Genomic DNA, 26,128 nt, shown 5'->3' with positions numbered 1-26,128 from the left:
TCTCTAGAAAGATTCCCATGTGACTGAAATGCCTCCTTTCTCTACTCTTTGAGGAAAAGGATTGTGTATTATTTGTCATTGGATCTAGTGCATAGCAGGTTTCTTGGCATCTGGTAGACCCTCAGTAAATATTTCCCTCAATCTCAACATTGATGTAGTGTTTATTTATTTTAATAGGTGGTACAAGCACATTGTTCAAAAAATACATGAAAAGCATGATAGGGCATCTAGGGAAAAGCAAACCTCAGTCCCCCATGTGTTTTCTGCAGAGGCTGTTATTACTCTTTTTGAGTGTCTGCCTGGATATGTTCTATGCATAGATAAGCAGTTATACATTTAGTAAATATTTAAGAAAAAAACTGAAATTGATGTACACATGATTGACCTGGCATTGAAAATACTTAAATGGATCACTTTAAAGAACCAGTTTGCTTAAGTAGTAGGATTCCAGGATGTTCTTATTCTCCCCTGAAACAGAGGTGTACCCTGAAAGTCCTTTTTGAATCTTCCTAAAACCCACCAGTCTACTTCTTACTTGACTAGGTTGAAAGTAATGAATATCAGCAAATCTGCCTTGGTTCTCACAGGAACTGGTAGAAACCAGTTCTAGCATCATCTCTTTCCGAGATCATTGCAGTTACCCTCTCTGGTCTCCCTGCTTCCACTAGTGTCCCTCTTTGGTCTCTTCTCAACAGAGCAGCCAGAGTGATCCTGTTTGAATGTGAGTCACTTCTCTGCTCAATCCTTTGTTGGTCTCCTGTCCTACTCAAAGTAAAAGCCCAAGTTCATTTTTTTTTTTTTTGTGAGGAAGATCAGCCCTGAGCTAACATCTATTGCCAATCCTCCTCCTTTTTTCCCCCTTTTTCTCCCCAAAGCCCCAGTAGATAGTTATATGTCATAGTTGCACATCCTTCTAGTTGCTGTGCGTGGGACGCGGCCTCAGCATGGCCTGACAAGCAACGTGTTGGTGCGCACCCGAGATCCGAACCCGGGCCGCCAGCAGCGGAACGTGCGCACTTAACCACTAAGCCACGGGGCCGGCCCCTAAAAGCCCAAGTTCTTAACATGACCTTAAGGCCCTGCATGGCCGCTGTGTTCCAGCCATGCTGTCTCATCACTGTTCATTGAATGTGCTGGATTCCCTCCTGCGTGAGGCCCTTCGCTCTATATTCTCTCTGTCTAGAGTGTTCTTCCCCACGTAGCTGCACTGCTCACTCTCCCATCTTTTAGATCTTTGGTTAACCATCCCCTCATTAGAGAGAAGTGTGACTACTGTGTATAGCATAACCCTCCCATTGTTCTCCTCCTTTATGCTGCTTTATGTTTCTATGCACAATGTGCTTATTTGCTCACGTGCTTATTTTCTGTCTCTTCCCATGTAAGCTCTGAGAGAGCAGAGAATTGTTCGCTGTTGAATCCTTCCACCAGAACACAATTGGCCTCAATCAGTGTTTTTTGATTGATTGAAAGAGCTTGGAGCCCTGAGTCTCAGCAGGCACTCTCCTACAGTGTATATTGGAAGTAGAGGTATGGGGTAGGGTTTGGCAACATTGGGATGGGGTGTTCCCTGTTCCTTTCTCTCTTTCCATCTCTCTACACCCAAAAAATGACAATGTAGACCTGGATACCCCAGGAAAATGGCCCTGGGAGCCCAGGCTCAGGACATGCCCCTTCAGCTAAGCCCAGTATATCTGGCTATCAGGACATTCCTCTTCGAGCTTAGCAAGTCCCAGACTAGACTCACTACCAGCTCCCCACTGCAGCCTCAGACCGCCTGCTCTTGGATGTGCCACCATCTCTTCCCTTTTGGCCAATCTCAATATTGGGGTTGTCCCTGCACCCTTCTCTGCTGTCCACGTCCAGTCGGTTACCAAGTTCCATCAAGTCTGCCTTCTCAGAGTTTTTCCTCTTGATTTCTCAGCTGTCACGGCTTCTGTGTAGGGAGTCATCACTTTGTTTTCTTGGCTACCAGCAGTGTCTCCCAGCTGATTCTCCTGCCAATAGTTTCTTTCTCATCAATCCTGCCAAACCCCAGCTATAGTCGGAGGGTCTGTATAAAGCCCAGATCACATCATGGGCCTCCTTTGCTTAAAATCCTTTAGTGACTTCCTGTGCCCTGCAGGTTTCCTCAACCTCAGACGTGTGTTCTACCTTGATGAATTTTGCCATATCTGTGTACCACCTATGCTCTTATTTACTTAATATTTACTTAAATATAATCATATTTAATTTTTTTCCCTGAGCAATAATATCCTTGCAGGCATGGGGTGATAATCGGTTTTTTTTCCAACGTACATTAAAATACATAACTATTAAATACAACACATTGGTCCATATGCCATCTAAAAGATCCATTGTGTGTATCATGGGTGTTGTGTCCACCATCTTGAGGGGATTGCCAGGACAAAGAGGGCCCTTATTCATGTGGCCCTTGCGTTGCTGCTCCCCTTAGGCCAAATACTCCAAGAATAGCATTTCCACTTTGAATTTCCAGCAAAGCAGGATCCCACAGTGCTGTGTCTTCACACTTTTGCTTATGAAGTTCCCTCTGCCTGGAGTGCCCTCTATGGCCTTCTAGTTTCTCTGCTTGATGATTCCTGTCCATTCTTTTAGACCCCGCTTAAATATCACACTGTAGAGTCATCCTTCCTTCCCACTCTGTCCCCAGACTGTGTTTTGTTGCTCTGACCCCTTTCTTCATTTTGTTCCTTGTCCATTGTCTGTTTTCATGTTCATAAGCAATGACTGTCCTATGATGATTTTCAGGTTTCCCATCCTAGATTTTTGCTCCTGGGAGGCTGAGAATAGATTTTATTTGCCTTAGCCTCAGGGCGTGTCATGTAGACCTTAAAATGTGAATGACTGAAGTTCAAATCCCTTTCTAAAATGCACTGATCTCTGGTGGAGCAGTAGCTGTGGCTGGGATTGGTTGACATTAGATGAGAACAAGAGTGAGACTTGGCATGTAAACCTGGGGAGTTGGGGGTTTACTGGAGGGAGGGAAATGATGCATTAATTGATGAAAGTTACCAAAGGCATGATGCCCCTCTGCAAGGTGTCCTAGAGCAGACTCTGCTAGCCCACATAAATGTACCTGATCATGATGAGTAGCTTCTGGGCTACTTTCTATATATGTATACACACTTTGGTGAGTTTCTATATTTTCAGCCCAACCTTTAGAGCCGTACCGTCTAATATGGTGGTCACAAACAACACGAGGCCATTTAAATTTTAATTAATTAAAAGTAATTAAAATTTCATTTCTTCAGTTGCGCTAGCCACATTTGAAGTGTTCAATAGCCACATATGGCTAGTGGCTACCATATTGGACAGCACAGAATAGAACATTCCATCATCACAGAAAATTCTATTGGACTGAGCTGCTCTAGAATCTAATTCTTTCACAAATCCCCCGTGTTGACTTTTGTCCCTGAAGTTGAAGCCAGGAAAAAAGTCCTGTCTAAATGAGATTTCACTTGGGTGGGTTTAGTCAGCTTGTATATTATTACAGATATAAGCGAAGGGCCATTTGTTGAGTAAGGAGAGGTTTTTAGTGGTTACTTGTTGAGGAGATGGACAGTCTTACCATGGAGAGGGTATGACCACTTGCCTGGAGAGCTCTGGCTTCAGTGACTGTCCCTGGTCCAAGCTACCCTCCCCTTCACCACAACTGGTTCACAATGCAGCAGGTGGATGAGGTTGAAGACAGAGAAGAAAGATGGGAATATGGGTGGAGAGAGGAGATGGGGTCTAGAGCCTAGGAGAGTCAAGGGAAGGAGGTAAGATGAGTGAGAATAGAAAAAGGAGGGAGGGAACTCCTGCAGCAGGAGAGGAGGGGGGTGTTGGTAGTAATGGAGGGAGAAAGGTGGGCCTTGAATAAAATGGTGACTGTTTGGCATAGCCATTATAGAGAATGAGAAATGACTCATAAGCATCCTGTGCTCACTTTCTCCTGCCACCAAACTGATTTTGTTTGTTGCTTTACTTAAAATGGCAGAACACATGGAGTGAAAGAGGACCTAGCTAGAATAAAACAGCAGGAGAGATTGTGCATCCATCAATACCGTGTGTACTCACCACTCGACTGTCTTTCATTTCTCATTATTTTACATGTGAACAATGTCCCAGATTACAAGTCCTTTGGAGACTAGGGTGAAAGATGGTAAATAAAACATTTACACTTTAAGCTGTGGACTGAATTGGTTAATTGCCAGGGCTACTGTGTTTTAGGTCTTTTGTAAATTAGTAAATGAGTAGAAGAAGCTTCTCTTTGGAAAATAACTTAGAATTGGTATGAGTCAGGCTTCATTACTGTGAACCACAGGCCTTTAAATCTGCAGTTGACAAGGGACCAAACTTTCAACCTTACATCATTTTGGATGTGAGAGTAGGTTTGGATCTGTCAGTAGGTTTTGCCCTTAGAATTTCAGAGACAAAAATTAATCCTTACTGCAAGATTATTCTTAGATTTACAATGCCGGACACAATTAACAATTTGCAGTCTTTAGCAGAAGAAAAAAAAAAAGGTGCCAGTGGCTTTAATCATTTCTTTAGATTTTACTAGTCTTCTTTCAGACATTAATTGTCTTCGGCAGGACTAATATGGTGGTTCTCAAACTTCAGCGAGCATCAGAATCACCTGAAGGGCTTATTAAAACACAGACTGCTGGGCCCCATCCCCAGAGTTTCTGATTCAGTAGGTCTGGGGTGGACTTCAGAATTTTCTTTTCTAACAAGCTCCCAGGTGACACGATGCTGCTGATCTGTGGACCACACTTTGACAACCACTGGTCCTGTGTGAATTTAATTTCAGCTTCAGTCTAGGTTGATTAGGGGATTACGTTCAAGGGGTGGTAGTTCATTTGCCTCTTTCTGACTCTATATTTTCCTCTTCTGGGGTTTGGGCAGGAGGGAGAAGGAATCTGCGTTCATTCCAGTGACCTGGCTCCTCAAAGAGGGCAGAGGCCCACAGGCACACTGCCCTCTTTACCTGTCAGGACAGCCTCTCCAGGGGAAGGCCACGGTGTGCTGATGGAGCAGTTACCCTCTACCACTTTCCCTTCAGCCTCCACCCAGACCAGGAAGCAGCACACATGCGCAGATTCAGAAGCAGCTGTGTTTGCGGTATTTGCTCCTGACCCAAATCTTCGCTGCCTCCTGGAGACTGCTGCAGTCCCAGGGCAGTGGTGGTGTGAGGATGACGTGGATGACCAGAGCCTTCAAGTGGCCAGGTGGTTGGCTGGGTGGTTGACCGTGGCTGGCCACTGGGAGGGAGTCAGGAGACCTGGGTTCTATTTCTGGGTGGACTTAAAACTCATTGGGTGACCTGATCCTTGACTCTCCCATTTTGACCCTTGTGTTTATGAAACATACTCTCCCCCTCCCAATCCATAAAATAGCAGAAAACAGAAACCCAGGTCTGGTGAGTGGCCTCCAGGGCATTTATGAGCTGACGCGTGGAACTCTGAGTGCCTGAGGAGAAAGCTGCTGTGTAAACACAATATATTATTAATGAAACGTTAAAAAATAGCGTCACACTCTCTGCTAACAATAGATGCTTTAGGCTGTGGGAGCATCTCTGACACACAGGCTCCCAGCAGTGTTGAAGGAATGGTGACTATGGTTTTTGAATTTGTAACACATTTAAAAGGAGATGAAAATACGTTTTTAAAACATTTTTGAGCATATTCATAGGTGTATTTGTGAAGAAAATATGGCAGTTCTGTAAAATTCAACTTTAACAAACCAAGTCATCAATTTCTTTAGATTTTCATTACATTTCAGAGTAGTTTTACAATGTGGGCTATTCCATAGGCATTTTGGCTGAAATTTTAGGAGTCTCTTTCCTCCTCCCAAATGCATTGGTAAGTGGTTGATGCCCCGTGAACTCTATGGGGGAAACTTACAAATCAGTTAGGGATTACTTAATCAGTTAACGATTACATCCACTCTACAGACGCATTAAGGAGCACTTGCTACGTGCTACTGTAGATACTCAGATTATAAAAATATGGTTCTTGCCTTAAAGGGATTTGTAGTGTGGTTTTGATTAAAGATATATAAGCAAGACATTGTGTAAGGAGACCATGGCATCCTTTATACCTGTCTCCTTAAGAAATGTAAACAAATCTAAAACCACTTTTTGTGCATTATATAGGTGTGCCTGCAGTGATCGAGAGAGAGAGAGAGAGAGAGAGAGAGAGAAAGAGAGAGAAAGAGAGAGAGAGAGAGGGTCCTGTAGCATCACTGTTCCCTGTCAGGAAGAAGCTCAGACATTGTTCCTTTTCCCCCAGAGGAGTTCAGAGATGGAGGCTTCTCAAGGATGTTGTGACAAGTTGCCTGTCGAAGATCTAGCACCCCAAGTGCTGGCAGCCCTACTCATGTCTCAGGGAGAGAAAGATGCTCAGTAAACAGATCACTACACACTCTTAGGGAACATAAGACCCCATTCCTTCCCCACCATCCGGGGTAACCATTCCCTCCCTGCCTTCTGTCCAGAGAGTTGTGGATTTTTACCCCACGGCGGAAGCTCCCTAAGGACAGGGCCTCACCTGGGTCTAGAATGCTCCATCTTACCATCAACATTGTCTTTTGTCATTACCAAATCATTGCTCCTTTTTATCTTTGGGGAAAATCCATATGTGTCCATCACGTCATATCATAAAGAGACATCCAGGGTGGACTTTTCTCTTCCTTTGCTTGAGCCAACATTAATGGGTTACTTTTTTATGCTCTGTGCATTATTTCATTTCATCTTCAGGTAGGAAATATTATTCCCATTTGACAGGTGAGGAAATAGGGGCTAAAAGAAGTTCAGTAGCTTGACCAAGATCAAGCAACACGTTAAATGGTGGAGCTTGGGATGTCTCTTGCCAGAGCCTCCTCCACTCTTTGCTATTAAACTCTGCACCCTCCAGCTGGAGGAGGAGTGAAACGTTGTGTTGCCAGGGAGGGGGAGTGAATTTCATGGCCTTGGAGACACTTCCATGCCAGCATTCACGGGATGCTGTGAGGTTATGTGGGATGGTGAGTCCCTGTACCATGGGGTTGATTTTGGTGATAAAACTCTGAACTGTATTCTCCTGGAGATGATTGCGTCTTAATTCTGAGGCTGTAGGGGGGCAGGGTGGGAGTGTGGCAAATTTTGATTGGGTCCCAATGCCTTGGGTTGTGTCATTGTCACTGTCATTGTGTAAATCAGCAGAGTGGAGTTCTTCCAGTTAAGATTCTCAATGTTTTGTTTCTTTGCAGAGCCTGTGTCATCTTGGGGGTGATATTCCTTCTGTCATCCATATGTATAGTGGTCAAAGCCATCCATGACCTCTCAACTAGGCTGCTCCCAGAAGTGGTAAGATCCTTTTCCTTCCTTAACAATCTTTCCTGGAGGTACCAGCCTCCTGTGTTGCCTCATACCACAGATTTACTGCGGGAAGTAAACTGGCGGATGGGGAGAGAATATACAGCATTTTAGGAGTCCAGAAAAACTCATTGCAGAATGTGAATGACTTGGCAGAGCAAAGCATTGGGTGAGATGAAGGGACTTCAAATAATTGAGCTGGTACTGAGTTCTGCATCCCTCTCCTTAGATCTGTTGACTGTTTTTAAAACAAGATGTCTTTTACGTTAAAGAGAAATGTGGTGACTTTCATATAGCAGAGTGATCCAATCAGTATCGTTTGCATCTGTTGTTCTGCATCCATTCAATGACTGTAAGAATTATTTTTTTTCTTTGCACCTCAATTCAATACATAAATCTATTCACATGAGGTTTTCGGACACAATTGGCATTCGGATGCAGAAATTGGAGGACACAATTTCATATTAAACTGTGTCTTTGACCGCTTTGTTCTCTGGGTGACGGTCATTACCTGCACTCTGATTCTTTTTCTCCCCCTCTCCCCTTATGAATGCTGAGAAAAGAAATATCTTTACAGTCTCCTATCAGGCTATCTTCATAGAAGGCAGCCAATTTACTTACCAGGAGATGAAGATGCTGCCATTACAATAATTGTCTTTATACAAGATGCATAGTGATTTAAATGCAAAAATATGGACTCTTCTCTTAGAATGTGATTTGATTTGAGCTTGGCTGCGTGCATCATCTTATATAAGGCCTAATTTATTAGACCTTTAATTTCACTTTTAGAAAAATATATGTTAATCCTTCTTGGGGTAATGTATTGCATTTGTGTGTGTGTGTGTGTATGTTTATGGGGAAGATGCAAAAGAAGTGGGACATTATACTGCATTTAGAAAGCTATTAAAGCAACTGCTTTAAGTTACCCCTCCCCCACCTTGAAACTGAGATTAGAGCCCTTCCTTTAGTAACTCACCAGGATCTGAACTATTATTTATCATCGCAGCTGGCCAAAAGCTTGTTCTCTAATATCTCAGTGACAGGGAGGAAAGATGGATACCAGGGTAGGACTGAACTTACCTGTGGTTTTTAGTCGTTTTCAGCAGAGCTAGCTCAAGCAAATATTACTATTTATTATACTCTGTGCTCTTCATCTCACCATTGTGCTGTGTCATGCTAATCTTCCTGGTTACCTGGGATCCTGGACTTTTCTACCCTTTTTCTCCATCAGACTTGCTATCCTGTGTTCCATTCTGTCAGAATCTGAAGCTTAGGTAAAATGTAGACATGAAAGTATTAAGTGTGATTAATTAACATGTCAATCAGATACCATCTTCGTATTTTACAAGGGATGGAAATCTGACTCCACTCTAAGAAATGTTTATCGGTGGGAATTTTCAGCACTAGGTTAGTTGATGCATTCATTTATTTAGGCATTAAAAATGAATTTCCAGCAGGGCTAACTTGATATGGAATGGATAGCTGTGCTCACGGTCCCTTGCAGAGGCCCCCCCTTGTTTTTCTCTTGACAGCTAAACCGTTTTTAACTGGGAACAGTTTCATATCCTATGGGCAAATACTCCTAAGAGAAGCAGCTTACTGACTTAAATTCCACATCCAGGTATAAATCCCTAATGCCCTGCCCAGGTTGGGGTCAGAGAGGGTGAGGAGCTCCATGATTTTGCCCACGACTAGCCCTGTCCTGGGAGAACTCACACCCACTGCATCTTTTATCAGTCCTGGCGTGTGGGATTTAAAAATCCCACACATTTATGGTTATTTCATCAAAACTCTGAAAAAAGACATAAGGTGGTTTTGTTTTGTTTTTTTAAGCCTTCAGAGTTATGGAAGTGCGTTCTAGTTGCCATAAGGGAGGCCTTCTATTCAGCTGTGTGGCACACGGTGGCCAGGTAAATTCTGCCAGGTCGTAGCCGACAGTTTTTGAATCCTGAGTCTTTGAGTTCCCACTCTCTGCTCTAGAAGTTGGGGGAAGCCAGCAGGCTATAGCCAGACTCCTGATCCCTGGCCTGCAGTAATTCAAATTGAGTGTTCGTCCACAATGCCTCATCTAAATTAGGAGTCACAAACTCAGATGCTCACAGAAGCCAGTCCCCCAAACAGGAGAAACCACCTGGGTCTGTGGCAACTAGAGAGAGTGTGCCTGGATGAAGGGCCTGCCCTCTATTGGAGGTGCTGTGCCGGAGTGTGGACCCAGGCTTGTCAGATCTTCCAAGTTTTAAGAGAAAGTGAAAACCTAGAAAGTGAAATAAATTGGCAACTAATTAAAAGATTTTGAAAACCCTACTTGATTGGGAGTGGGTCGACAATTTCATGCTGCCGGATAAAGCATGCCTCTTGGCTGCTTGTGGCCTGTGGTGGTTGAAACCAGAGAGACTGGTCATTACGGCCTTGATGTCATGAATTTAGGTCCGAGTTACAGCTTCACCCTTGCTCTCAACTGCAGAATTGCCTTGATTTCTATCAAGTTGTTACTGTGAGTTTGTCAGAAGCAGCATTTTTTCTACCCCAGGCCTGTTCCCCTGGCGTGTTTCTTTTCAACATCAGCTGCACAATTCTCAGAGTGAGAATAATTGCAAGAATGGATAAGTTTTGAGTAAGAAAGCTATGCAGATAAGAATTTCCCATCTGTGAAGTTCATTGGCTCTGAGCCTTGGTGGTGTCGTCTGCCCCTCAGTGTGGTGCTGGAGAAGTCAGGCCAGCCTATCTCTCGTGAGAGGCCCGGGACCGGAGTCCATGGCGCCTGCTGCAAGGGCTTCATGAGCAAATGGCATAAGCCTGCTCCCTCACAACCTGCGCATGGTCACATTGGATCTTTAATGACATAGATTCCAAAAGATCTTTCTTGGTAACGCTGTGAACTGTGGTTCTAAGGTCAGGGAGAGTGGGCAGTGCCGCAGATGCAGTGGGAATAGTGCTTGCCCTGTGTCTGTGGGTTGCTTTGAAGGGAGAATCATCCTCTTTCTGTTTTTACCCCTGCCACACCCTGCTTTGGTAAGAAGGGCCAGGTGGTATGCTTCTCCTTTTTGGTAGGACATGGGGGCTCTGAAAGCTGAAGTGATCTTCCTGTGGTTGTTAGCTGGCTGCTGGCAGAGCCTGGATTTGAACCCTTGTCTCCTAGTCTAGGGCTGTCTTGGCTCCTGGTCCTGTGGGCTTATATGATCCTGTTGTTTGTTGGCTTTTCAGGTCTGGCCCTCCTGTCTTACTTCTCATACTCACAGTGGGGTGCTGCCAAGGGCTGTCCTAGAGGGGGGGTGTCCAGGCCCCCAGCTAGTCCCATCCCTGGCCTTTCTGGCTATTCCTGCTACCCCAACCCCTTACCATACTCTGCACTCTGTGCCCCTGACCGGAGTGTGCCCCCATTACTTTGTCTCTTGAAAAACCCACAGGCACCTTAACCAAGAAGCAATGGAAAATGCAGGAGAAGTATGGAATGAGGGGAATCATGGGATGCATGAAATCACATGTAAGGAAGCGCTTTAGGGAAGATGCTTACCATGGTGGAAGGGACATGGGGGTGGTGGGATGACCTGTCTGAGGTGTGATCCCCTCTCTGCCTCTCTTACCCACATGACTACCACAGGCAAGTCACTTAGTCTCCCTGACCCTGATCTTCCTGAAATGTGAAGTGGAGGCACTACTTATGTCAGAGGTTTATGATAAGGATCAAATGAGCAATTTATTTAAAATAATTGGCATTAGAAGACAGAGCTACTATGGCAGTGGCTGCTCTTAACATTCTGATTTTTTATGTTTCTGAATTGCGAATCAAAGTTACCCCAACTTGTGTCCTGAGGTAATTTCAGACTGGGCCTTTCAGTCCCTTTTACCTGCTTCCCTGTCTCCCTCTGGCTGGTTGGACTGGTGGTGTTCTCTTTTGGGCTTCAGTTGGCTGTAGCCAACCTTGGGCCACTCTTTCAAGGAACACACAACATGCTGATGGAAGACCTGTCCTCTGAGCCTAACTCACCACTCATTGGCTGTATGACTTTTAGCAAATCATGTCTCCTCTCTGAGCAACAATTTCCTCTTTGTAAATGAGTGTCATGCCACCTACTCCACAACAGAAATTGGGAGAATTAAATGACATAATGAACATGTTCTATAAACTGTCGTGTGTTTTACAAAAGAAGGAGATGATATTGTTTCTGATTCCAAGGCCCTAGAAGTCCCATCCTTGCCCATGAGCTTTTTCTCCATGTCTTGTTTGGTTGAACGAGCTCAGGTCTACCTTCAGTAGACCATGACTTCTTTGCCTTGAGCTCTTGGCCAGTGTCTGGGTCCAGCCTCTTTAAGTGTTCATGTGGCAGCAATAGTCATTACAATTATAATTACAATAATAAATAGTCACAGGTTGGCCATAAATAATATATGGCCGTATATTGATAATAATAAAAATTGCTGCCATTTGAATGTCTACTGATCCCCAGACCCTCTATTTAGGTACTGGGGATTCAAAATAAGATAGCACTAATGGCTAGAGTTTTTTCATTGCTGTGCAAAGCACTTGACTTCTCATATGAGCTGGCTTTTATTCCCAAGGAGCTCACAGTTGGAGAGAGACCCAGAAACCAATACATTCGAATTATGATGATAAGGGCTATGATAGAGGCAATGATATGAGAACACAGAGAAGACGTCCATATCAAGCCTGGAGGTTGGGGCCTTCCTAGAGGAGCTGACCCTCCACATGACACCTGAAGGAAGAATGGGAATTGGCAAGGGAGGCTATACTGGGGAGGGAGTAGGGGTGAGGCATGGGGAGAAGGAGCCACAGGTTCCCTGTGAGCCTGTTCTCTCTGTTTCCTGTTGACACCAGTGTCTCTGGATAGGAGGAAGGAATAGAGAGAGAAAAATGCAAAGGAGAAGGAGGCAAAAGGAAGAAAGGAAAAATAACTTTGTGTTGTAGGTCATAAATTAATGCTTAGCAAAATTTTCTTTCTTCTTCCTTGAGCAGCAAGGTTGCCATTCAAGCCTTCCCTTGTCTATCTCCCTACTAATTTCTTGCCTAAGATTCCATTCCACCCACCAGAACAAAGCAGCTTCACTCTAGCAATAAAAGAGTGCCTCTCTCAATTGCTCATTTTCTTGCAGGCAGCCAGTCATTAGCTTCATTTCATTTCTAGTCCTTGCAGAATGTGAATGTGGTTTCTGGTGTGGTGGCCGTTGTCTTTCATTGGTGCACCTGTTCAACAAGTGGTGCTGAGTGTCTCCCACACTGGAAGGAAGGGCTGGCTCTGCAGAGCCTGTGGAGGTCAGTGCAACAGCCCCAGATGAGATTCCACTCTTATGAACAAAACTGGAGATAAAACTCTAGTAAAGGATATTTTACATTTGTATTTGCAAGTCCATAGCCAAGAACTTTTCCCAAGGATCTTCCTACCTGCAGAAGTGACTATGATTCTTGGGTTTGTAGGCTTTTGTGTTTACAAAGCATTCAGCATTCAGCCTATAGCTTGGGATGGTAGGAGTTATGTATATGTTCTTCAGTGTTTATTATCTTGCTCTCAGTAAGTCTTTACCTTGTAGAGAGGATGGAGACAGCCTGACCTGCCTCCTTCCTACACCCCTATTTTCAGTACAAAGTACCTTTGTTCTCTTTCATCCTTCACTCTCACTCAGAGCCTCTCCCCTTCCCACCCTTAACCCTTGAGCTCCCTCCTTGCCCACCTCCTTCAAAATCTCACTTCTACACTCAGTCCTTCTCTTTCTGGTATCTTCGGTCACTCCCTGCCTGCCCCTTCCGACCCAGGCATTTACTTTCAGCTCTCCCTTCCGGCCTTTATCCTCTTCTGCTCTTGAAAGAACTCTCTCTGGAGACACTCATCCCATCCTTCCCATTCCTTTTGTCTCTTCAAGTTCAAACCCTGCCTCCCCTCTGCCCACCTCTGGCAGTACATTCTTCATGGCATCCCTTTTGAGGTAGGAGATATTTAACAGAAGGAAATGAGGGAGAGGGGTTGGGGTGGGCAGGAAAGGTTTAGGGCCAGGCGAGTGGTTTCACAGAGGCGCAACCCATGCAGTCAGCTTGTCAGCCTCATGTCTTCTGAGACAAGTGCCTCATCCATGGGAGCAAGTTTCTAAAGGTCCCCTCAGTACTGATTGAGTATCCTGAGACAGTGTAGCCTTGTGGTTAAGGATGTGGGAGCTGAAGTCAGGGAGACAGACCCGAACTCTGCCACTTCCTAACCTGAGGAACCTGAGGCAGGTTGCTTAACCTTTCTCTGCCTCAGTTTCTTTGTTTATAAAATGGAAACAATAACGGCATCTTCTTTGTAAGTTTAGGAAAACAAAATAAAAAGATGTAGGTGATGTGCTTAGTGTATAACTATTGAATGAATGCTGACTGATAGTATTGTTGTTGCACTAGAGATGAGGCTTCTAAGGAAGTTGGCTGACCTTTTGATGCCTTTAGTTCTGGAAGTGTAGGCTGTATTGAACTGTCCAGAAAATGCCTTCAGGGATAGTATTCTCAGTTCAGTTTCGGTACTGCTGTAGGCTACTTGTGAGATAACCTATAATTCCTGGACCCACTGTCAGCAATAGAGAGATTTATCATCCACTATGATATGCTCTCAAGCATAACTCTAAATTTAATTTCGGAGTTGTATTGACAAATACTTTTAAAAAAATCACACATTGTCAAGGTCCTCAACATCTTCCCTGCCAACATCTTTCCAGCACTGCACAAAGAAAGGCAGAAATTCGTGGTGTCAGAATATTAGTGATGTCCCACTTTTGTTGCTTCAGACATAATAATTCCATTACCTCAGCAAGATTGACCTCTTTATTCATCCTAGAGCCAAGGACCTACCAGCTTCTAAACAGAAGAGAGCTGAGCACTGATGAAAGTGCATTATTATTGGCTTGAGTGAGTTCAAGGAGAATAGAGAGTCTAGAAATAGGTCCACACATATCTGGTTAACTGGTTTTTGACAAAGGTGCCAAAGCAATTCACTGGAGGAAAGAAAGCTCTCTTCAACAAATAGTGCTGGAGCAACTGAAGAGCCATGGACAAAAATGGACATCAACCCTTATATAAAAATTAACTCAAAATGGATCATAAACCTCAGTGTAAAACTTAAAACTCCTAAAAGAAAACAGAAGAAAAAAAATCTTTGTAACCCTGGAATAGGCACAGTTTTCTTAGATGTGCCACCAAAAGCATGAGCCATAACATCAAAAAATTGAAAATTGGACTTCATCAAAATCAAAACCTTTGCTCTTCCAAGACACCATTAAGAAAATGACAAGACAACACACATGTATCAGACAAAGGACTGTATCCAGAACATATAAAGAACAGCTTGATAAGAAGACAAACAAGCCAGTAAGAAGATAGACAAAAGATTTATACAGACAATTCACAAGAGAAGAGATAAATAAATGGCCAATAAGCACACAAAAAAATGCTCAACATCATTAGTCATCAGGGAATTACAAATTAAAATGACCATAACATACCACTACATCCCCATTAAAATGTCTAAAATTAAAAAAAAAAAATAAACGTGTGGAGCATCTAGAGCTCCCATACGCTGACAGTGAGAGAGTAAAATGGTTCAACCACTTTGGCAAACGGTTCAGCGGTTCATTAAAAAGTTAAACATCCATTTACCATATGACCTAGCCATTCTACCCCTAGATGTTTATCTGGGAGAAATGAAAATATATGCCTGCACAAATGTTTATTGCAGTTTTATTTCTAATGTCAAAAACTGGAAACAGCCCAAATGTATATCAACAGGTGAATGGATCAAGAAATGGTGCTATATCCAGGCAATGCAATACTTCTCAGCAATAAAGAGGCATTATGGATCCATGCAACAACATGATGAATCTCAGAATAATTAAGGTGGGTACCAGAAGCAAGACAAAAAGGAATATTTACATGTCATTCCATTTATATAAAATTTTAGATGCAAACTGATCTATAGTGCTAGAAAGCAGTTAGTGGTCACCTGAGGATGGGAGGAGAGGGAAGGAGGGATTATTAAAGAGTCATGAGGACGCTTTTGGGGGTGATGGAAATATTCTCTTGCTTTTGGTGATGATTTCACAGGTATAAAAATATGTCAACACTGAGCAAGCTGAACACTTTAAATATATGCAGTTCAAGTACATCTAGGGCCACAAATGATCTCACATTGCTAGGCCAGATAGGAATCCTGCTCGGATCCATACAGGACAAATATTTTAAGTTGTTATGGAGTGATGTTTTATTTTCCTGATTGTAACCCTGTATATTCAGTATCTGGGATGTTGACAGCACCGCTAAAATTATACTATAAATAGGCAATAATATAAAGATAAAGTGTATTATAAAGAAAGGGTAAATAATAGGCTAAATATAACAGCTGTCATCAGAGGTACATAGAGGAGCTTTTGCTGAAATATGACTGATGTCATGCAGTTGCCAGAAACATCTAATGAAGAGCCTGCTGGTGGCTCAGGCTCTTGAGAGTATTAACCATTTTAAACCGGAAAGCATGGGTGGTCTATCCTCTGGGTCTCTTGCAGACAGTGTGGTTGGTTTGTCAGTTCAGGTGTTACCTAGGAAATGGCTGTATGAGAGTCTCTGATTGGTTCTCTTTTCCTCGCTGTGTTAGCCTTGTTTTTAATCAGAATACGATATGTTTGTGAGCAGTCTGCCATGTTGCTCTATTCTATCTATTATGCCTCTTTGCATTTTTCACCTCAAAAAGGTGCTTTTTAGCTTGAATCTTATTAGGCTTTCACAGGGTTCCTGAAGTAGTGCCGACAGTAGACCCACCGCCATTTTATAACAAGGAAACAAATCCTCAGATAAATAAAATAACTTCCTCCAGACTGCATAATATCAGTGCCAGAGACATACACGATGAATGGAACCAGGTCTCTTGACTAGTTGAGGGCTCTTTCTGTTCTGTGGATTACCTCCTGAAGTACCACAGAATTTGAGAGCTGAAAGTCAGCCTTTAAGAAAAGCTAATACAACTGACTCCATCTTCTGATTGAGAAAATACTGCCCAGAGACTCAGTCTCACAGAAGATTCTGAATAAACTCCAAGTCTAGGATTTCCACACCCTACTGAATGGGAGTGAACTGCCCCCGCCCCTGTGGCCTTGAAGGTTCCAACACAATATGCACTTTGAAAGCCTGTCTTAGGAGGCTGCTGGGTTAAGGTAACAAAAACGGAAAAGAGAAAGGAAGGGAGGGAGGGAAACGTGGTCCTTGTTCCTCTGCACCCCCCAACCTAGGGGGGCATCTGTGTATTTCAGGATACTGGTGTTTATCAAGGATGGGTGTTGCTGGATCAAGGCTGAGTACTTTGCTATTCAAATGCATCTGCTTGACTTTGGGAAATTGGTTTAATCTCTTGGTCCTTGTTTTTACATCTGGAATGTGAGAATTTAGCACTTCTAACTTGACACTTCTTTCTCTCTGAGAGGTTTTAAGAGCCCTTTCTTATCTTTGAAGAAAGAAAAAAATTTTTTTCATAAAGTGTTTAATATTTTAAGGTAAATATTTTTTTCGTTCACTTCCCTAAGTATAATGTGGACAGTGCAATCTTCATAACATTTTTCTGTTTTTCTGTTTATTGTTTAGCTAATGGAGAGAATCATACTGAATGTCTTTTTATTTCCCAAGCTTTGACTAAGATATCCCTGTTTATACAGTGCACACAATACCTCCTAGCACAGCAAAGAAGTTGGGAATAAGTTCTTCCAGTGATAAGAGCTCCTCCTGTCAATTACTTGCGCTCCATCCTCCTATCACATGAGCAGTGCTGTTACTTTGGAATAGTCTGCCTATGACCAGAACATGAGCATTTGGTGACAAAGCCACATATGTTACTGAATTGTTACAGAAACATTTGATACTTCTCTGGGAAGTAGTTTTGGGGCACTGTGTAAAAATTCTTAATCCTTAAGTAATCCTATTAAAGTGGGCTCTCTGGTCATTCCAGCCCTCATGGACTCAATACAGGATGTTTACCCTAAAGAATTTTCCAAGGAGAGGCAAAACATGAAAACCAGGCTGACAGTGGGCACTTGTGAAGGTCAGCTGCTTAGGAGGGACCTCGGACTTGCTCCTTTATTTTCTGTATGGTGGCTGTTCCAAAGAGGGAGGGTGTATGCAGAGAGGGTTATAAGAGGACACAGCTGAGTTAAAGCTCTCACTGTTGAGAGCTGTGGTCTTCAACACTACCCCCTACTGCTAGTGAGAAGCAGCTTTGGTGAAAGTGTTGCCAGTAGGTTCTTCTGCTGTTCTTCTGTTTTACCTAACCCTATCCGCCTCCATTTGGAATTCCCCAAAAACCCCAGCCCCAATATAGGTGCCCATTCCCTGTGTTCCCATGGCACCTCATGCTGATTGCTGTGGTAGGTCTGAGCACTCTGCAGTGTAATTTTCTGTCTACTTGTCTCCCCAGGTAGACTGTAAACTCTTTAAGGACTTAGCCTTGCTGTCCTCCCAGCCCCTAATAGGGCCTGGCATGTAGGAGGAACTCAATAAATGTATGTTGAATGAATTAATTCATGCATGCAGGAGGCCATTGGCTGTACCAGGCAACAGGCTAGAACCACACTTACCAAGAGGAGATTATCCTTCAAGGAGCCCCAAATAGAGGCAGCCTGAGACGTTGCTGTGGACATTTTTATACCCCTGTGGGAGAAATATAGCTAGCAAAAAGGGCTTGTTCCAGACCGCTCTCCCCCATTCATAGCCTTGAGTTCTTTTCTCTTTTGTGCTGTGATGCTAGTGATATATGTGCAGAGGAAATATGCAGATGAGGCAGCCTATATATATATGGCTCCTTTACCATCACCCTCAAATTTTGTATCATCTATATTTATATGCATAGCAAATATAACATTGTTGTGAGTTATTACATGAATGGATATTGTACATATCACACTGCAATTTTTTAAATCAACATGTTTTTAAAATCTAGAATATTGATGATGTTAATTGCCCATCATATAAATTCATGAGCTGTAGCCACTCTTCTGTTGATGGGCATTTGGGTAGTTTCCAGTTTTTTACTATTACAAAGCTGTTAGAATGAACATTGTTGCACTGTAGTGGTAATGAGTAATGTGTGCAGATGGCGTTTCTCTAGGGTAGATATCCAGGAGAGAAATTTTTGGATAGTAGAAGGTGCACATGTTTTAATAGATGCTGCCAAGTTGCCCTTCAGTGTGGCTGCACCAGTTTACGTTCTCAGAATGTTACCATCCTTGATATCTTCACAGTTTTTCAGTCTGATGGGTGAAAAATGGTATTTCATTTTATTTTGTTTTCCCTTGATTATCAGTGAAGTTGATTATACTTTTTTATATTTATTGTCTGTCTGTGTTTCCGCTTTTATAAACTGCTTCTTTATGTATCCTTTGCCCATTTTTCTGTTGTCTTTTTCTTACTGGTTTTTAGGAGTTATTTATTTATTCTGATACCAATCTTATATACAAGTTGCAAATAATTTTTCCTAATATCTAGTTTTTCTTTTTAATATTGTATATCTTTTCCTATTAGAAGTACCCCCCACCCCTTCCATTTTGGTGTAATCAAGTTTATCAATCTTTTCCTTTATGAGGTTGTGGTAGTTTTATTTCATTGGAGGAGGTAGGGGGTTAAGAAAGCCTGACTGCCTTGATGCCATAAATATATATGCCTATATCTTCTTATTTTCTTTTAATATATGTAAAAAAAAAAGCCTTTAAAATTGGATCTGTAATTCACCTAGAATTTATTTTTGTGTTTGGTATGAGCTAGGGATCCAATATTGTTGATCTTTGTTTCTCAGATGAACATACGACTTTCCTGATACCATTTCAAAGGCCACCTCCATCGTATGTCAAATTCCATAGGTGCATGGCCATCTCGGGACTTGCCATTCCATTCTGTGGATCTGTTGGTTCTTCAGTTCTAATGTCATACTTTTTAAATTTCTGTAATTACAATATGTCTTAATGTTTGGTCACCCTCTTTTCTAGATTCTTCAAAGTGGTTTTGACTAATGCTGTTTTTGTAGTACAGTCATGTGCCATATAATGACATTTTGGTCAACGACTGACCACATACACAACAGTGGTCCCGTAAGACTATAATAGAGCTGAAAAATTCCTATAGCCTAGTGACATCGTAGCCCTTGTAATGTCATAGTGCAATGCATTACTCATGTGTTTGTGGTGATGCTGGTGTAAACAAACCTACTTCTCTGCCAGTTGTATAAAAGTATAGCTCATACAATTATGTACAGTACATAATACTTGATAATGATAATAAATGACTATGTTACTGCTGGTTTATGTATTTACTATACTATAGTTTTCATCATTATTTTAGAGTGTATTCTTTCTACTTATTAAAAAAAGTTCACTGTAAGACAGTATGCCATGTTACACCAGCAGCAGTTCCATACATCTTGTGTTTATTGCATTTCTTGATTACGTCATTTTCTCTTCTGCTTGATTTAATCTCACAGTGTTGTGTTCATCATGGCCCCTAAACATACAAAATCCGCTGCTAATGTTGCCAGTCAGAGGCCACATTGAGTGATTGGCCTGGACTCAAAATTAAAAATGATTAAGGACTATGAAGCTGGAAAATCAGTGATGGTTATGGCTTGCCAGTCAAGCGTGTCCCATTTCACCATAGCTATGATCTTGAAGAACAAGAACAAAATGATGGAAGCTGTTGAAGAATCTGTTTCATTGAAGGCAACAAGACTAAAAAACATTTGATAAGGGCCTATATCAGACATGGAGAAACTTCTAATGACCTGGATTGAAGACCAGACACAGAAGTGTAACTCTCTCAGTATTATTGCGATCATGGCCAAAGCACAAAGTTTGTTCGCAATGTTGAAAGAAAAAGCTGGACCTGGCTGTGTTACTACTAGCTCTGGGTGCTTTAAACAATTCAAGAATCGTTATTCATTACATAATGTGAACGTGAGTGGTGAGCCTGCAAGTGCTGATGTGAAGGCAGCTGAAGAATTTTTGGAAAGTCTAGGTAAGCTGATTGTGGAGGAAAATTACTTGCCAGAGGAAATATTCAACATGGATGAGACCTCCCTATTCTGGAAATGGGTGCCTGAAAGGAGTTTCATCTGTAAGGAGACCAAGTCAATGCCAGGTTTCAAGGCTTTAAGAACAGGATAACTGTCTTGCTTGGGGGCAGTGTTGCAGGCTACAAATTGAAACCCTCTGTGATCAGACACAGTGAGAACCCCAGGGCCTTCAAGCACATCAATAAGCACACATTGCTAGTCTATTACAGGAGCAATAAGAAGTCATGGATGACCAGCTCCTCTTCCAAGATGCCCTCCTGAATTGCTGTGCCTGTGAAATGGAGAAGCACTGTTTGGAGAAAAACATACCTTTCAAGATTTTGCTTATGTTGATAATGCTCCTGGACTTGCTCTTTTTATTGGTGACCTTCATCCCAATATCAAAGTGGTGTTTCTCCCTCCAAACACCACCTCTTTGGTCCAACTAATGGATCAATGAGTTATAGCAGCTTTTAAGGCCTGCTACCTGAGGAAGACCTTTGCCCAGGCTATTGGTGCAACTGAGGAAGACAGAGAAGACACTGATGCAATTGTGGAAGGATTACAACATCTGTGACTGCATCAAGAACCTTTCTTGGGCTTGGGGTGATGTCACCAAGGAGTGTATGAATGGCCTCTGGAAGAAGACACTCAAGAGGTTCATCCGTGACTTTAGAGGATTTGCCAAGGATGAGAAGGTTGCAAAAATAACAAGGCTGTGGTTGAGATGGCAAACAACTTTAACCTGGGTGTGGATGAGGATGACATTGAGGAGCTCCTAGAGGTGCTTCCTGAGGAGCTGACTAATGAGGAGTTGTGGGAACTGGAACAGGAACACAGAGCTGAAGAAAGGCAAGAGAAAAGGAAACTGCAGGAGAAGAAAAAGAAGAAGAACCCCCAGGAAAATTCACAGTGAAGGGTTTAGCAGAAGCTTTTGCAGACCCCAACAAGCTCCTTAAAAAGTCTGAAAACATGGACCCCCAACACTGAAAGGCTTTCATTAACAGAGAGGAATGTTCATGGTGCATTATCTGCTTACAAGCAAATCTATGATGAAAAAAAGAAACAAACCAAGATGGACATATTTCTGAAAAGAGTGACACTTCCTCAAGAAGAGCCTCAGGCGGGTCCTTGAGGAGGTATTCCAGTAGCAGGCCTCGTTATCACAGGGGATGACAGCTCCATGCGTGCTATTGCTCCTGAAGACCTTCCAGTGGGACAAGATACGGAGGTGGCAGACAGTGACACTGATGATGCTGACCCTGCGTAGGCCTAGGCTAATGTGTGTGTTTGTATCTTAGTTTTTAACAAGAAAGTTTAAATAGAAAAAAAAAATTAAAACTTTTAAAAATAGAAAAAAAATTGAATAAGGATGTAAAGAAAGAAAATATTTCTGTACGACTGTACAATGTGTTTGTGTTTTAAGCTGTTATTACAAAAAAGTCAAAAAGTTAAAAATTAAAAATTTATAAAGTAAAAAAGGTGCAGTAAGCTAAGGTTAATTTATTACTGAAGAAAGAAAAATTGTTTTTTATAAATTTAGTGTAGCCTAAGTGTGCAGTGTTTATAAAGCCTACAGCAGTGACAGTGATGTCCTAGGCCTCCACATTCACTTGCCACTCACTCACCTAAAGCAACTTCCAGGCCTGCAAGCTCCATTCATGGTCAGTTCCCTATCCAGCCATTTTTTCCCACCATTTTTTATCTCTTATGTCATATTTTTGCTGTACCTTTTCAATATTTAGATATGTTTAGATACACACATACTTACCATTGTGTTACAATTGCCTACAGTATTCAGCACAGTAACATGCTATACAGGTTTTGTAGCCTAGGAGCAATAGGCTATACCATATGGCCTAGGTGTGTAGTAGGCTATACCATCTAGGTTTGTGTAAGTACACTCTATGATGTTTCCGTAACGACGATATCCCCTAATGATGCATTTCTCAGAATGTCTCCCCATCGTTAAGCAACACATGACTGTACTCCTTGCGAATTTCAAAATCAGTTTGCCAAGTTTAATGAAAACTTCTGTTGGAGTATTGAGTGAGGTTGCATTAAATTTATTAATTTTGAGAGAATTGCTCCTTTTAACGATTGAATCCTCCCTTCCATTTCATCTTTGTCCATTCACATTTTCCTTTATGTCCTGTAGTGAAATTTTGTAATCTTCTCCATGAGGACCTTATACACTTTTATTAGGGTTATTCATTTATATTTTATGAGTTTTTGTTGCTATTTTAAGGTTTTTTATTTCTTTCATTTTCTAAATTATTACTGCATAAGAAAGATAATGATATTTGGATACTGATCTTGTTAGCCTGTAACCTTGCTGACTTTTTTAAAATCAGTTTTATCAGTTGATTGTTTTGGATATATTATATAAGGACAGTTTGTCTCTCCTTTCCAATTTTAATATTTCTTTTTTCCTTGTCTTATTTATTAGGCAAGATCTTCAAAACAATGTGGAATGGTTTGCTGCTGATTTTGGAATGATTATGTGATTTCTTGATTGCTAAGAGTTTTTTGTTTTCAATCACAAATAGGTGTTGAATTTTGAGTACTTTTTCTGTATATATTAAGATGTTTCTTTTCCTTGAATATGTATACATTTTGAATTAGTCAATATTCTAATATTGAGGCATCCTTGCATTCTTGAAATAAACCCAATTTGGCCAGAAAGTATTATTCTTTTAATCGTTTGCTGGTTTCCACTTACTATTTTGTTTAGGATTTGCATCTGTGCTCATAAATGACATTGGGCTTTAGACCTTGTGTACCACATGTAATGAGTTCCATAGCTTTTCTTTTCTTCTTTTTCTGTGCTCTGGAATACTGGTTATAATGTAGCACTTACTTGTTCCTTGAAGTTTTAGTGGAAATTATCTGCAAAATTGAGCCTGTTGCCTTTTGGAGAGGCAGCAGAGTACATTCTCCTTTAAGGTAATGGACACTGGAGGCAGAATTGGCTGTGGGACCTTGGACAAGTTACTTCCCTGCTTTGGCTCCAGTTTTCTCGTCTGTAAAATAAGCATTAGTACCTCCCTCCTGGAGCTGTAAGGATTGGCCCAGTTAATGCGTGTGAAAAGCATTTGAGAAAGTGTCCAGCACTTAGTGCTACAGTAGGTGTTTGCTGCTTCTGTTATCATCATCATCGTTATTATTGAGTTCTTTTCTTGCCATCTCAAATATTTGTATAGTTTATGTTTTTGGAACAATTTTCAAAGTTTGTTTTTCTAGAAAATTGACCATTTTATCTAGGCTTTCAAATTTATTGCATTAAAGTTGCTCACTTTACTCTCATATGATTTTTAAAAATCTCAAATTCATCTGTCCTCATGTGCCCTGTTCTATTACTAATGTTTGTTTGTGCTCTTGCTTGTTGTCTCTTAAGCTAGCTTGGCAAAAGTTTGTTTTATTCATCTTTTTCAAAAACCTGCATTTGGTTTTGTAGATCAAGTCTGTTGATTTGCTTTCTAGGCCATTAAGCTCTCATCTTTAGTACTTCCTCCTGTCTTGTCCACACTCAGTTTTGGGGGCAGGTAAATGAGTTTTATGTTTATTTTCCCTTTTAGTTTTTGCTGTTGGTGTTTTTTGTTTTTTTTTTTCCTGTTTTGTTTTCAAACTCCACGAGAGACAAAGTAGTCATTTATACAAGGAGCTGGCAAAGTTAATTTGCACAGAAGTGTGTTCTGCATGGCGCTTTTCCACGGTGTATCCTTTAAGAGTTAGGCGGCTTTCAGATTCTGGCCTGACCTACACTCTGCCACGTAAGGACCTCTGATGGACCCCTGATATTTGTAAGTGTGAGAAACAATTCAGATTCTTCAGTGACTGAACCGCCGTGAGTGCTTCTAGGGTAACCATCTCACAGAGCGGGCCATGAGTGTGCCTTTGTTACCCAAGTTGACATCAGGTGGATGTGTCAACTTGGCTAGGCTGTAGTCTCCCGTCAGTCAGTCTACATCAGGTGTTACTGTGGAGGAATTTTGTAGACCTGATTAACATCTACAATCAGTTGACTTTCAGTAAAGGAGATTATCCTTGATAATCTGGGTGGGCTTGGTCCAGTCAGTTGAGAGGCCTTAAGAGTGAGGCCTCCCTGAGAAAGAAGATATTCTGCCTATGGACACTGGCTTCAGCTGGTGCCTGAGTTCCAGCCTGCCTTTCTGACAGTTGGCCTGATGGGTTTCGGTCTTGCCTAGCCAGCCACCACAGTCACGTAAGCCAATTCCTTGTAATAAATCTCTTAATATTTATCTTCTATTAGTTCTTTCTCTGGTAGAACCCTGACTAATACACTCAGAAACTACTGCCCCAAAATATTTTCTTTATATTGAGTTTTTATTTTTTTTAAAGTTGTATATGTATGTAATTTAAATAGCCAATTATTCTGCAAGCCTCATTATAAAAAGTAACCCCCACCCTAGAGGCAACCATTATAACTCCTTTCAAGCTCCGCATCTTTAAGTAACATGCGTATGTTGCTACTTCTTGCTTTTTCAGTTACAGATATGATTTCTTTATATCTCACTTTGGTTGGCCCTTTCACCATCCCCCATTGCCTGATTACCTCCCAGTACATTTACACTGTTATTCTGCTTAGATCAATATTCACATTGTTATTTTTATGATGGTAAATGTTATTCATAGCTGAGCCCTATAGTCTTATATGATCCTTTCTTGTATTACATTGTGTGTTCCCTGATACTAATAAATGAATATATAATATAAATCACACACACACGTATATATGTGCACACTTTAGGTCAGCTCCATAGTTGTCATCTTGGGATCCCATTCATTGTAATCCTGGGGATTCATTTTACTTTTCTCTTAGGTTGTATCTTATTGGATCCCATGTTGTAGTCTTTCATGGTGTACTCCGTTGTTTTAGAGGAGCACATCCTCCAGTAGCTTCCTAAGAACAGACATAGGGAAGGTAAATTTTTTTGAGACTTTGAATATCTGAAAATATTGGTGTTCTAGCCTCATAATTTATTTGGTAGTTTGCCTGGGTAGAAATGAGTTTGCTCTTAGAATTTTCAAGGCATTAATCCACTGTTTTTTAATTTCTAGTGTTGCTTTTAAGAAGTTTAATGCAATTCTAATGACCAATCTTTTTTTTTTTTTTTTTTTTTTTTAAGCCCTGTTTTTCCTCTCTGGAAGCTTTTAAGATCTTCTGTTTGTCCTCAGTGTTCTGAAAGTTTTCAGTTATTAGCCTTGGTGAGGATTTTTTTTTTTCCTCCATACATTGTGCTAGGTACTCAGACCCTTGTATTCTGGAATTCATATCCTTCAGTTCTGGGAGTTTTTCTTAAATTATTTTGTTAATGATTTTTTTTTTGCTATTAATTTCCCTGTTCTATATTTTTAGGCTTTCTATTATTAAACTGTTGGACTTCCTGGACAAGTCTTCTAATTTTCTCTCCTATATTTTATTTTTTGTGTTTTTGTTCTACTTCCTGAGAGATTTCCTCCACCTTATTTCTTGATGTTTTTGTTAAGTTATTAATTTCTGTTAAGTTTTTAAATTCTAAGAACTTTCTTTTTGCTTTATATGTTCTTTTATAGCATCCTTTTCTTGTGTGACAGGTACGATATCTGCGGTGATGTTAACAATAATTTTAAAAGTTTTCTTCTCTCTGCATACTGTCACTAAGTCACATTTTTCTATTTGTTTGGTCTCTGTCTTTCATATTAGATGGCTTCC

General features: G+C 41.4%; 1 protein-coding gene across 1 annotated transcript in view; it reads left to right on the top strand.

Annotated features, from left to right (window-relative positions):
- TMEM163 (transmembrane protein 163) overlaps nt 1–26,128 on the top strand; it is a 223,485-nt gene that overhangs the window by 171,283 nt on the left and 26,074 nt on the right. Inside the window, exon 5 of the mRNA XM_087435086.1 lies at nt 7,252–7,348. Coding sequence (XP_087291212.1) covers nt 7,252–7,348 — 97 coding nt within the window. The remainder of the gene's footprint in view (nt 1–7,251; nt 7,349–26,128) is intronic.

Source organism: Ceratotherium simum, chromosome 9, assembly GCF_057802395.1.
Source record: "Ceratotherium simum simum isolate JZ-2026a chromosome 9, ASM5780239v1, whole genome shotgun sequence".
Lineage (NCBI taxonomy): Eukaryota > Metazoa > Chordata > Mammalia > Perissodactyla > Rhinocerotidae > Ceratotherium > Ceratotherium simum.
The sequence above is the reverse complement of the archived record's forward strand: the minus strand, read 5'-3'. Positions and strand labels throughout refer to the sequence as shown.